The sequence below is a fragment of the Sander lucioperca genome, chromosome 21, assembly GCF_008315115.2.
Source record: "Sander lucioperca isolate FBNREF2018 chromosome 21, SLUC_FBN_1.2, whole genome shotgun sequence".
Classification (NCBI taxonomy): Eukaryota; Metazoa; Chordata; class Actinopteri; order Perciformes; family Percidae; genus Sander; species Sander lucioperca.
Genome location: NC_050193.1, coordinates 14,334,493 through 14,348,283, shown reverse-complemented (window position 1 = coordinate 14,348,283; position 13,791 = coordinate 14,334,493). Strand labels below are relative to the sequence as shown.

The window sequence follows — 13,791 nt, the reverse complement described above, 5'->3', positions numbered from 1 at the left end:
GTGGAGAGCAGAGACAACACAAACAGAAAAAACGCCTCTTATACACTAATACTTCAAAAAAAAAAGAAACAGTCAGTGTGTCGATATCATCTCATGTGACCATGTCCAGTGCAGAGTGTGTATGTGTATATACCATAAGAGTGCCAGGGGTCTTCTGAAGCAGAGGCTGCCGCAACCCCGGCTCCAACTCCGGCCCCCCAGGGGTCAGCGCGAGCACCAGGCTCAGGGACATCCATCAGATCCATTAAAGATGATTGTGGCTAGAAAGAGACAGAGAAAGTTACAGAGAGACAGGAAAAAAAAAAAGAACAAAGGAAGCAGACAGAGAGGAAAAAGAAGAATGGGGAGTAAAGATAGAGTGGAAATAGATGAGGAGGAAAAACGTTGGGAAGGACCGTCTGTTGGTCAGCCATTATCCTCTACAGCACAAATACTATTCAAAAATACTGATTGTGGTCATGTCGTTATGTGCGGAAATAAAAACATGAGCCTTGGTCATGCAGCCGTACTTCTTCACTTTAGCGCTGCGTGCCCTCAAACTCCAGGCAGCCAGCTATTCAGGCAGAATAACGATGAGTAAACTAGGTAGTCTGCTGCCAGTTATTAGTTTCATTACTGCTCATGAAGCAGCAAACAGTGTCAGAGAGAAAAAGAGGATAGAGAGAAGCGACATGTTTCCATGAGCATGGTCATTATAACAGAATAACGGAGTCATTGTAGCATCTATGGTTTCGTGAATTTTACCTCTCTTTTCTTCTTGGGCAGTTTTGCCGATTCTGGACCTCCTTTCTTACTCTCCTCCAAGGCCATCTGTAGTCTCAGGTCGTCCCCTCTGCGCAAGCGCTCCTCCTAAACACACACCAAGAGCACAGTTAGCCCAAGCAGCACATATGCAACTTCTCTCAGTTCGGCATCTTTTGAAATCTTAAAATAAGCTGGTTATCCACAGATGGAATATAAACTATCTGCACATTTCAAACACAACAAGAAAAGATAACGACAAGCATGGATTCATGCTCTGTCCCATTAGCATGTGTTTCTATGTATGTGTGTTTGTGCGTGTGTACCTGCTCCGCAGCCTCTCTGCTCATGGCCAGAGCCAGTTGCAGCTGTAGCTCCTCCTCTCCGCTGGTCTGAGGTCTGGCCTGCTCCAGTTCTGAACCCGCGTTGGGAGACGTGGCTAGCAGACACATTCAGAACGTAGGTTAACATCACTGCCACATGGGACTCCATCGCATACTGTATATACTATAATAATACGGAAAAATAGGGTCACTGGCTATGGAGGTTCTCTGTGTTAATAGTCCAAAATCAAGCCCTGGTGTAATAATTACAATCGTATAAATAGATATCACACAGTGTTGTCTAGTAAAGTGGTTCTCAACCTTTTTCAATTGCGATCCTCCATAGAAAAAAACAAACAAACAAAAAAAGAGTAGATGCACTGTATGCTGACAAGTGGTTTAATGCTTTTTGGCATATGACAACTGTAAGCTACGCCTACTGAAACAGAGCAGAGATCGATAGACAGACCAGCTCACACCTGATCTACGTGCCTCCACTTGCTGCTGATTATTGTGAATGCTCTAATAATGAATGTAAATAAATAATGCTGTATTTGTGATGACAGTACCGGGATGCCGTGAGCCGCTTTGTACTGTACAGAAAATACACCGTGTGTTGGTGTGTGTGATTAGAAGCCTTCAGGGAGCCTGCATTCAGCTTATTGGATTAGATCAGGCCACGTGGTAGCGCAAAAAACACAGACACACACACACACACCACACAGGCCAGGTGAAGGAAGTTACAATGCCAAAAGGTAATGTTCATTAAGGCAGACTAGTATTCTTGAATTCAAAGTGGGACTGTGTGTCTTTGAGTTTAGAAACGTGGGAACCGTGGCGTGGGAGGTGATGACAAGAACACAGTGACATCTAGTTTTGGTTGTACCATTTTGTTTGTTTAGTTTTGGGTTTAACATTTTCTGTGCAATTTGTCAAATACAAATCTGTTTTATACATTATAAACAGGCTGCATTGAAAAGATGTGATGTGAAAATGTAATCTTAATGTTTTGGTGTGATTTTGGGCCAAACGATTCCTCTAAATTTTTAAATGTTCTTGTTCTCCAACTCAAATAATAAACACGGTCTCTATCCTTCTGCCTGCCTAATTTCCCACCCCCTCCGTCTCTGCTCCAAACAACAAAGACCAGTCATGACATGCCCTGCTGCTGATGTGGACACTCCCACAGAAATACTCACTGGATACTCATCACTCAACACCATGATGATCTTGTGTATGGTGTTACATTGTGTTGATAGCTATTCTGAATGCAAATGGTTAGAGAAAGATACGTAAAAGGCCTTAAAGTGCCCATATTATGAAAAAATCACTTTTTCTGGGATTTAGGGTGTTCTTTTGTGTCTCTGGTGCTTCCACACACATACAAACTTTGAAAAAAATCCATCCATGCTGTTTAGAGTGAGATACAGTTTCTGAATGTGTCCTGACTTCAGTCTCTGGGTGAGCTGTTCAAAATCGGCACGGCTTGTGACGTCACAAGCCGAAACGAGCAGGCTAACCGCAACCATTAGCTCGTTAGCATGCTAATGCTAATGCTAACGCTAGCATGCTACCTCGTTCTCAATAGCAAAGCACTGCTACAACACACACAAGTTCACCATAATCTACAAAAGAACTACTTCCATGTGCGCCCTCATTTAGAAGTCTCCCAGCTAGTCCTGCCTTGTAACTGACCGAAGTTGTAGAAACAGCCTTTCTTTTACTGTCTATGGAGCTAGCTAGCTGACATGATCTACATCTGAGCTACTGCACATGTGCAGTGCAATCAAAGATAGTACAGAAGAAGAAGAAGAAAAGAGGTCTCACTCTGTAGCTAAAACAGAGACCAGGTGAAAAGAGGATCTGCAGCAGTGAGAGAGAGCACTGCAGTACAACAAAAATATGGTGTTTTTTGAAAATTAAACCATGTAAACCTATTCTGGTACAACCTTAAAATACAATTATGAACCTGAAAATGAGCATAATATGGCTGCTTTAATGCAGAGGCAAAACAACAACGCTGACACAGATATAACCCGGAAAAAACACTGAAGGTTAGTTTCACTATTTGACACAATCAACTTTGAAACTTCACACTTTGACGAACCTCCTACTGCCTTGTCAAAACGTCTGCAGGAAGTAGATGTCACATAAACATAAATACAGAATAAATTTGCCACATCAAATGTTTCCATGATGAGGACATGGTAGAAAAACAATGCTTTCTTTAAAATGTTGAAGAAAGCTGTGGCCAACTTGACACTTAATCATTTGGGGATAATTTGGGGATATGTCCGGATAATAACAACATACCGTTGCTGTCTGGCAAAAACCTTGTATGTCCAAAACTGTTGCTTTTCAGAAAATGAAAAAACAAAGGACAAATTTTAAAAGATTTTATTGCGCTATTTACCTTAGACAAAGTCAGATGAAATCGCCTCGTCACTGTTTAAAGTGCCCATATTATGAAAAAAAATCACTTTTTCTGGGATTTGGGGTGTTATTTTGTGTCTCTGGTGCTTCCACACACATACAAACTGGGGAAAAAATACGGGTTTCTGAATGTGTCCTGCCTTCTGTCTCCGGGTGAGCTGGTCAAAATCTACAGGGCTTTTTACGTCACTAGCCGAAACGTGGTGGCTAACCGTAGCATGCTATCGCTAGCATGCTAGCTCGTTCCGAATGGCAAAAACACTGCTACAACACACACTAGTTCACCATAATCTACAAACGATCTACTTACATGTCCCTGTTCTGCAGGTATTCCACACAAAGTTGGAAGTGCGCCCTCATTTAGAAGAAGTCTCCAAGCTAATCCTGCCTTGTACTGACTGAAGTTGGAGAAACAAACAGCTAGCTAGCTAGATGATGTGATCATCTTACCTAGCTACTGGCATGTGCGACTGCCAACAAAGATGTTACAGCAGTGAGAGGTCTCACTCTGTAGCTAAAACAGAGATCTGAACACAGGGTGAAAAGAGGAGCTGCAGCAAGGTGCAGTACAACAAAAATATGGTGTTTTTTGAAAATTAAACCATGTAAACCTATTCTGGTACAACCTCAAAATACAATTATGAACCTGAAAATGAGCATAATATGGCCACTTTAAATATTTGTTAAACCCACAGGCTGATGTAAAGGGTGACCAAGAGCATTGATTTATGAAGAGAAATTAAAATGACGAAATATGGAGATACATAGTTTCTGCCCGACAGCGACGATCCTATAAGCCTATTATATGTTGGTTAAGTAGCAGCATTACAGCCTCATTTTCTACATGACTTATAATGACAACATACATATTCCTAATTATTAATTCACTGCTTTTGTCTTGAAACTCCAGCCTCAGATCTGAGTCATTGTCTCCTCTCCTCCCTACTTGCATGTTGCACGCTTCTTCTTAGCTCTTTTCCTGCCTTATTATTTGTTCCTTAAACCCAAGTCTCCCAAGCTCTGTCTCCAGGCTGTGTCTCCAGGGAAAGGGACCAGAAGTACCAGGGGTAAAGGTGTGTTTGGTTAGCTGGCGGGCCTTAAGTCATGGCCTCGACATCAGCTACATGTCCGCCTTAAATAGCCAGGGAACACAGTGGTACTAAAGCCTATACGGAGACAATGTAACCCTGCAAAATATGCTGGAACGATAAGGTTATATGTGAAATTGTGGATGACATCCAGCCGTTTAAAAAAATAAACGTAAGCCTCTTTAGCAGCAGAAGGGTACATTTATTTACAGATGCTCAGAAAAAAAATGATGTCTTATACATCCGCCAATATCTTCCATTAACATGTTTGATAGATCTTAGGGGTGTAAGAAAAAAAATCTATACACTTGAGTATCACAATATTTTATTTTGCAATACTGTATCGATTTTCAAAAAGGCAATATTGATTTTTTTTTTTTACATTCAAAAATATTCATGTAAGACAGTGGTTCACGTTTATGTTGTGTTTAAACCCCCTACCGCTAGATAGCTATGCTGAGAAACACCACTAGTGTCCTTGCCTAACAGTGCCTAGCAGTGCCTGACTTTTTGCTAGAAGCTAACAATGTAGCTATGGCTGAACGTTGGCCTACTTTAGCATATAAAAATGTTCTCACTAAGAACCTGTGAACCACAATCCCAAACTGGCTGTTTGATTTTCTGTGTACTGAATTGTTTACCTAAAATAAACTTCGACTTTTTTTAAATATTAGTTTTTCTAAAATTATACTTTTAAAAAATCCCAATATATCGCCTTACGCACAGTATCGAAATATATTGCAATATATTGAATCGTGACCCATGTATCGTGATACGTATCGTATCGCCAGATTCATGCCAATACACGGCCCCAATATATCCATTACATTCTTCTATCAAAAGGAATATTTTCCTTGAGCTCACTTTAAATCTTTCCGAAAACAACTGCAAAGCAAAAGAGGGCTTATTAAACAGTTTTTCGACCACTAAGCCTCAAGGGAGACTGACTTGACAACACAATAACACTTGACAGTTGTGAGACAAATAAACAAAACTCAAAGCCAACTAAAACACACCACTTTCTTGCCTACCACTGTGGGAATGGACCATATATGGATAATCACAATTTCTTGGCATTTCTCACAGACACAGCTCTGCCTGCTAGCAGAAAAATGCATCTAAATAACTGGGCCATTCTTCTACCGTTTGCCGTTTAGTCCATTTGTTTATCTTGTCATGTTCATTTTCTGTGGTGCTACGTTTACTGAGGAAATAAGCACACTGAAATTAAACAAATACTTAAGCTTACAAAACCCTTCAAACAAAGCCAAGTCTCTCAAGCTCTGAACAGAAAGTTTTGGAGAAAGCGAAATGGGCTGATGACCACTCGTATTCTCTGTAGTAGATTTATGTGGTGATAATGGCCATAAGAGTTTTATCCCAGAGTGTCGACGGCGAACTACCAGAACATTTGCGGATCCCCATGTCTCTCTAGATAACGAATTAAGTGGCTGTTTGAAACCTGGTGAGTGAGACATTTTGTGTGAATCTGTGAAAATAAACATTTTTCCAGACCTCTGTGGGAAGCACGCAGAGGCAGGGGAGCACCAGTCAGGACAACCAAAAGAGATGAAGGGACAGAGAGGGGATATGCTAAGCTAACACCAACAGTCACACTTGCATGGCCGTTCATTCACTCCCTGCCTGGACAACAATACTCGGAAAGTTCTGAGTGGAATCCCAAAAATTCCCCCCCCCCAGAAACGCCCACAGAGACTGCGCTGCCACACTCGTATTGGTCAACTGATGACTCAGCTGCTGGAGCTTCCGGCTCTGAGCCCCACACTCAAATGTAACGTACACGCAGCAATGCACACGCTTCATGCAACACGTAGGATCCACACAGGCTCAAACCACATGCACGGTCTCACACACACACACACACACACACACACACACAGACACAGACCCACACGCACGCACGCACGACTGGGGGTCAGAGGATGAAAGGGAAAAAAAAGAGGCCAAGGTTCACTCTTAATTTCAACTTCTCCAGTCTTCCCCTCTTCCCTCTTTGCCCATTCCCAGACAGGGATTTCTGTTTCTTTTCAACTCTACCCCTCGCTCACCCCATCTTTCTTTCAACCCATTTGAACTCTGCTTTTATTTTCTGTTAGAATGAGCTATTGGAACTAGAAGAAGAAACAAGTACCGGTAAAAATTCAAGTACAGAAACCCGAGAGCACTCATCACCAAATATGCCACCAAGTATGAGGACCCCCTTAAATTGATTACTTCAAGAGGAATATATGTGATAATATTCCAAGCTTGGCACGGTGACGATATCAGACTAATCAACAGATCATGCTAGTTACAGAGGGCAGTAATGTGCATCTGTAGAAAATAAGCCCAACGAGTGTCACTGCACACTTCATTAACAAAAAAAAAAACAGACATTTCTTCTCTAGTACCTCTTTTTATCAAAGGTTATCCAAGTTTAGTTTCCATTCACTTCTTTCTTTCCATCATGTATCCCTTCTGCCAGTCTACCACTGTGTGTTTCTACATCTAACCCTCACTGTGTCTCTGGAGGAGTGAGCAGATCAGTGAAAAGAGGAGCAGATTCTTCTGTCATGTGGATGATAGAAGCTGGGCTGGTGAACTCTGCTTCCTCTTCTCTCTGTGTGTGTGTGTGTGTGTGTGTGTGTGCGCGCACGCACGCACGCACGCACGCACGCACGCACGCACGCACGCACGCACGCACGCACGCACGCTGAGGAATGCAGCCCTACTGCAGGACGGCAAGCCAGAGACAGAACAGGGGGAGGGGCAGGTTTCAGGATGTAGGCCAAAGTTACACCATCGGGGACACAATACAGTATAATGGAATATGCTGTATCACGTGTCGCTGAAACATGTGGAATAAGCCCCGTTTGTGTACACTCTATGTGGCAACTACTGTATATGCTAATACTCACAGCCATGGTAGGACGCAGGTGAGCCCTCTGACCGGCCGTACTCTTCGCTGTAAGAAGTGGAGAGGTTGGGCTGAGACGAGCCTCGGCCAAAACCCATCTGAGTGCTCCCTGTGGACACCTGGGCCATACGCTCTTTGGTCTTCAAAGCCTGAGACCTAGTTGGACAAAAAAAAAAAAAAAAACATAATGGCATATGATCAGTCATCTTGACTCAACTCAAGATTCTTTTAATCCTTAGTGTGACGTCCAAAAGGACAAAATAAGCATGAGGTATGAAAAAGGAAATTTAAGTCTACTGTATTTCCAAAACCACCCCGACAATCAGGGTTTCAATTCTAAAAATGCCACAACATAATCACTAATTAGAATTAAACATGCTGCCAAACAAATGATGAAGCACCCCTTTTGGGCCAACTTATATAATTCTGGAAATTATGTAATGCCCTCATTTTTGTCTATTTTTTGAGATATAGTGTGTTATAAAAAAGACAGGTGGATGAACAAATAGAGAAACTAATGGCATAAGAAAAGGAGACCAGCGCAGGTGTCATCATAACCTTTTTTCTAAATTCAGTTTTTCGGCAAATCTTCAAATACAGCCACACAGAGAATCACTGAAGACTATTAATCTGGGGAAGACATCAACCCTGTAGCCATTTCTTAAAGTGCGGTAACTTTGTTTGCACTTCTTACCACTAGTAGAGATTTACTGTAAATGACAAAACAGCAGAGGAAATATGGAGAAGCATGACGTCCTAGGGATCTTTGTTTATAACCAGCAGGTGTGGAAACAAAACTACTGAAGAGACCCCTTTGTATTAAAGCTTCTCGGTCAGCTGTAATGAAATTGGACACAGTGAAAGCACTAGTCATTGTTTAATAAGAGGAAGTGGTGCCAGGGTCTGGTGTGGTTAGGGAGCGGTATGGTCGACCTCGCTAGCTTTCAGCATCAAAGCAGAACTAGGGCGAATAAAGTCTGATGCCTCAATTAACAATATGCAAATTTTAACCACTGGCCCCTCGATTGATGATTTAAGTCACTGACTTTTAGGGGGCCCTTTTAGAGGACAAGGAAAAGTTGGGAAGGGTATTCTATCACTGTCATATACCCCACCCTGCAGAATCGAGCATGACTTGGTAAATCCTGAATTATATGCATAGACACGAGTTGACAGTAGGGCAAACCACGATTTGAAAGAATGCGATTAATCGAAGGCAGGAAAAGTGAATTATTTAGTTAAATGTTTGGTGTAACATTTGATTTGACTTTTTTTTTTTTATTCCTCTTTTCATTATTATATTTACTACAGTACATACAGTACATGCTGGAATAATGTTACATATCACAGATTGTTTACAGACGTCCCATTTTCTGTGGATCTTTCATTTATTTTGTATTACTTTATTTAACAGGATCGTAGGAAGGTGCGATATCTAGCTTTAAAAAAAATACTAATAATCGCAAATCGAATCGTAATCGCAACATCTGGCAGGAAAATCGAAATTTGATTTTTTTTTTTCCTCCCCCAAATCCTTCAGCCCTAGTTGACGCCGAAGATTTTTAACTACTGATTTGATTTTTAAAAGCTCTTACCGCTCTCCTTTGAGACGGTCCTCGTCTTTGAGTAGGACCACTAGCTGCTTGCTCTTCTCCCGGACGTTGATGCCCTGGTCTTTGCCGTCTCGGTCAATGTACTGGAAGTCCTTCAGAGTCTGGATGGCAAAGATGTTCTCTTTGCACTGCAGTGCCACTCGCTCGGAGCCTGTCTTTATCAGGTAGTCTAGGAGGGTGAGGGCCTTGTAGACGTGGCGCCAGTTCTTGCCGTGGTCGTTGAGCCGCTTCCAGATCATGCTCATGATCTCACTGAAGGCGACCACGTTGTAGGTGAGGTCGGCGATCTCGGACATGAGCGAAGACGACGGGCCCCAGGGGTCGTTGGAAGTGGCCTCTCTGACCTTCTTCTCAGCGTCAGAGTAGTTGTTCACCATGTTCTTCATCTGCCGGCGGATGGTGGAGCTCGGCATGGTGGCGGCGGAGGTGGGACAGACGGGGAGAAATAAAAATGCACACTCTCACACAGGTGAGGAGCTAGGGCACCAATAATGTTCGAGTAGAGACACACACACCAGAAGGTGTAAACGTGTGTGCGCTACAGGTGAAGCTTGTGTTGCGTGTCCGTGCGCCTGTGTCCTTTCTCAAGGCACGGCGGTGGCGTGTGTATGTGTCAATCTTGTGTACAGGTGCGTGTGTGTGAGTCTGTTGTGTATGTGTGCGTTTGTTTATGAGGCTTCTCCAGGCCAGTGCAGTGTTCCTGAGTCCTCCAGAACAGCGTCTGTTAAAACCATCACCACACACACAGTGCTGGCTGCACACATGACCACGCCATCACCTGGGACAAACAAGACAAATAACAGGTTAGTGAAAGGAAGAGAAGAAAAAAAAAAAAAGAAAAAGACATTAAAAAGGGACAGGTAACATAATAAGAACGGAGAAAAACGCTTAATACAGCCAAACTAAAAAGGGCATTCACTACAACACTTCCTTGTTGTAATCAGTTTCAGAAAAACTGCTGAATATGCGAACAACTGATTTTCGCACTATGACAAATGTTGAAACTAAATCTTCACGCTGTATGCCAACAATCCCAACTAATCAAATTTCTCTTCCTCAAGTAGCCACCTTTGAAGCATAAAATATTAAACCTACCTTTTAATAGAGACACACTGAGGTGTAAATAAAAGTCGCACCGTTTAATTTAAATTACAAGACATAATACCGAACATCTGCTAAAGTCGTGGGTCTCATCGGAGATTCTTTCTTAGTTATTGTCATCCTGGCTGATTTCCACACAACAATAAGATTGCGTAGATAATTTGTATTTATAGGAGCAGCTGAACTTGCCTTCCTTTTTGAAACTAGACAAAACTATGTTTCATACTTTCACGCTTAGAGAAGCAATTTCCATAACCTTACAGAGAGCCTGCCTCCTTCTTATAATGCAGGGCCATGGTGTTGTGACCAAGAATTGTGTTTCCACTTTTTTGATCTCACTTGAGTTTACAGTAACTTGACTCAATTGCAAATTAAAAGGCAGGGTGTTGAAAATGAATAATCTCAGGCCAATAGCGTCTGTGTGAGGGTAAAGTTGCTCAGTGGGTGGGCTTGGAGGACGAGAAATTGGAGCAGAAAACGCAAGGCATTCTAGGCAAACACAAGATTAGTAGGAACCTATTAAGATCCATGCGATGAAAACGTAACACAAATAATAACCAAAAAGCTTAAAAGAAGATTGTTGTCAGCTTTGTGGATAAAGGTGTTACTCAATTTTTAAAGCAGAGCCGACCTATGACCTATTTAGATCGACATTTAATTAGATAGTTTGATCGCCGGTCTCTATAAAAGGCCGATCAGAAGAGACGATCAGATAACAGAAAACACACCAGACAATTTCTACGGTTTAAGTTGTGTCTATAGTGACGCCCAAGCCAGTCTTTCACGTTTCAATGTGTATATCTGTAGAATATGTCACAGACAGATATGTGAAAGAGTATACATATTTATTTATAACTCAACACATCCTGTTTCTGTGGACAGGATTCCTTCATATGTTAAGCAAAGCTTTTGTTGTGAAATATTTGCAGCACCGTGTTGTGGGAAACGCACATGGTTCTTAACCTTTTTTCAGTCTAACATAAAAATAAATGAAGTTTATAATGAAATGAAAGATTCTATCATTGATGGCCATTATCAAAAGCCAAACTCAGTGTAGAAAGATAGGGCTGGCAGGCAGCGCTGCAGCAGCAACGCTTTCTGTGTGGACACCACACGCACGCAAGCGCCGCACTTCAGCGTGGTAGCCGTCACGCGCAGGTAGAGGTTGTCGGTGGTGGCCCAGACGTAAAACAGAGAGTGGAATGTACCGCCTGCTAGCCTGACGTCGTCAAACTCAGATTCTAGTCAGAATATGAGTCTGATACTGCTCCACTGGGCTGTGATTATGGGGTGTGTTTCAACCGAACCAGGAAAGAAAATGCCTCTGCACTCAATTGGATAGACCTACAACCAATCAGAGCAACGGAGACAGACGTCACAGAAGCTGCAAGTCAAAGGCAGGCTTTGACAGAGCAAAGGCAGAGGCCGCAGTTTCCGTGTCGTGCGGACGGGTGTGGCAATGTGTATATAGAGCTGGGCAATATATCGATATCGTGACATGATTGTGATAATTACGTTACTGTTGATCATCTGTCCATCATCGTATAAAGTCCGCCCTGACAATTTGATTGGTCCGAACAGCTCTGGCTCGAACATAGTTGCTCCACAACGGATCAAGTCCAGACCGAACTTCCCGACCTCAAATGTTGTGGGCGGGGCTAAATTCGGCTGGCATCCAGGCTAACTGCCTGCCATTAAATAAACAATTTACGATACTTTCATCTCTTAATCTTAATATCAGCTAGTGGCTCGTTATCGGCCAATACTGCTTTCAGCTATCGACCCCAAATATCCTGAACTGAGCACCCTTATGCCTAATGCATTAATTTCCTAAAAGAGCATTTTAGTATAGCAATAGCAAATGTTGCAGAGCTATGTTAAGTAGGGCTGCATGATAGGAGGAAAATATACGATAGCGCTGTTGAATATCATGATAACGATATTACTTGCTGTACATAAACAGATAATTAATGTGTCCTCAGTTCTGCTGCTTTCAGTATTCTGCTAAAATACAACAAACTGATAGTTGAATTCAAAACAAATGAAAGGAAATAATTTCCAACATTGTTTTATTGAACAAATTGAACAATGAATTGAATATAAAAGTCAGCACTAAAAAAGAATGACAGTTACATTTTAAAGTGCTACTGATATTTTCTACCAACCAACACAAAAAATCTCGGAGTGTCTTTTGCAATATTTCGCAACCTTTGGCGATATGGTTATTGCGCCAGTTGATATTGCGATGGCGATTAAAAAAAAACCCGATATATTGTGCAGCCCTAATGTTGAGTACCACAAAGTAGCACAAAAGTAATAGCTAATTTTAGCAGAGCTGGATTCAAAGTTTGGATCATTTTATTTCCGATGAATTTGAGCATCATTCTTAAACAATTTAAATCTTAATGAGCCTTTATCTGTGCTCTTTCCCAACGCCACAGTATTAACAGTCAGCATGTATTGTTATGAGAGATGCCAGTACAACGAGTGAGTAAAAATGTGCTTCCACCCTTTGGTGGGTGGCAGGGGAGATAAACCATTTCCAGTCTGATGACGACTACAGGAGTGACTGATAACTCCTCTGTCCTGTTTCTAACAGATCAGCAGCCCAGCTACTAATCACTTGATGACACACACACGTATGGAAAGTGTGTGGAGACTCACAGCTGTGCAACCACCTACACATCTAATTTCCAAAGCTAACTCTGTTGAGTATGAAAGAAGTCACTTTAGTACGTAACATGAAGTTAGGAAGCACACATTGACCGTTTATGCTCTCTGTTTACCAAGTAATGCCCTTATGTTTATGTGATATTGGCTACTTAAAAGGTTGATTCCAATGAAATACAATATTGTAACAATACGGTTTAAGCTCAAATGCAAACGCACCACAGCAGGATTTTCTTGGCTTAGTCATTCAGCCAGTTTAGTCCATCGCTGGTCTACTTTCATTTATCCACAAAACATTTCTTGCGCACGCACACACACACACTACATTTGCATAGGAATGTCACGATACCACAAATCTAGTAGGCGGTACCGATACCACCAAAAGTACACAATACTCAATACCAAAGTCGATACCAAAGTGTGTTTAAAAAAAACAACAAAAAAAACAACATTTGAGGGGGGGGGGTTGGGACAGTCTCATGTCACTCTTTTTTCAGTGTCAGTATTTTTCAACTTTCTGTCACTGTTTTGGTGTGAAGTGGAGGAGGCAAGTGATTTACGTCTTCTGGACCCACAGTCCGCTGCTCTGAAGCCTGGCATCACCACACAGCCAGCGTACGGTACCGTCTTCCAGGAGTTCACCTGGAACTTCCAGACAGCAAGCATGTTTAGATAGTCTGTTTCTCTCTGCCGTTGTTGTTTTTTCACATAGAGGCTGGTTAAAGTTCACTTAACAGACGTTATAGGTGTCTGCTAAAACAAGCGCTAAAGTTAGCTAATGTCAGCTATCGGAGCTAACGTTAGGCTGTGACAGACAACGGCAGAGAGAAACAGACTTTACTTTCTGGTTGGGAGCTGCAGGTGAAGTCGTGAAAGCAGTTGCTGTAGCTATATATATATATATA

At 42.0% G+C, this 13,791-nt stretch overlaps 1 protein-coding gene across 5 annotated transcripts in view; it reads right to left on the bottom strand.

Annotated features, from left to right (window-relative positions):
• Positions 1–13,791, bottom strand: part of epn2 (epsin 2) — a 33,718-nt gene that overhangs the window by 7,656 nt on the left and 12,271 nt on the right. For 3 of the 5 annotated variants that reach the window (XM_031320634.2, XM_031320637.2, XM_031320636.2), the window contains exons 2-6: positions 9,098–9,893; positions 7,504–7,658; positions 1,068–1,180; positions 745–849; positions 134–260 (exon numbers count right to left, since the gene is read on the bottom strand). In XM_031320634.2, the coding sequence (XP_031176494.1) occupies positions 134–260; positions 745–849; positions 1,068–1,180; positions 7,504–7,658; positions 9,098–9,528 (931 nt within the window). In that variant the 5' untranslated portion in view covers positions 9,529–9,893. Of the gene's footprint in view, positions 1–133; positions 261–744; positions 850–1,067; positions 1,181–7,503; positions 7,659–9,097; positions 9,894–10,210; positions 10,231–13,791 lie in introns of those variants that run through there. The other 2 variants (XM_031320635.2, XM_035997175.1) reach the window with 2 other exon arrangements.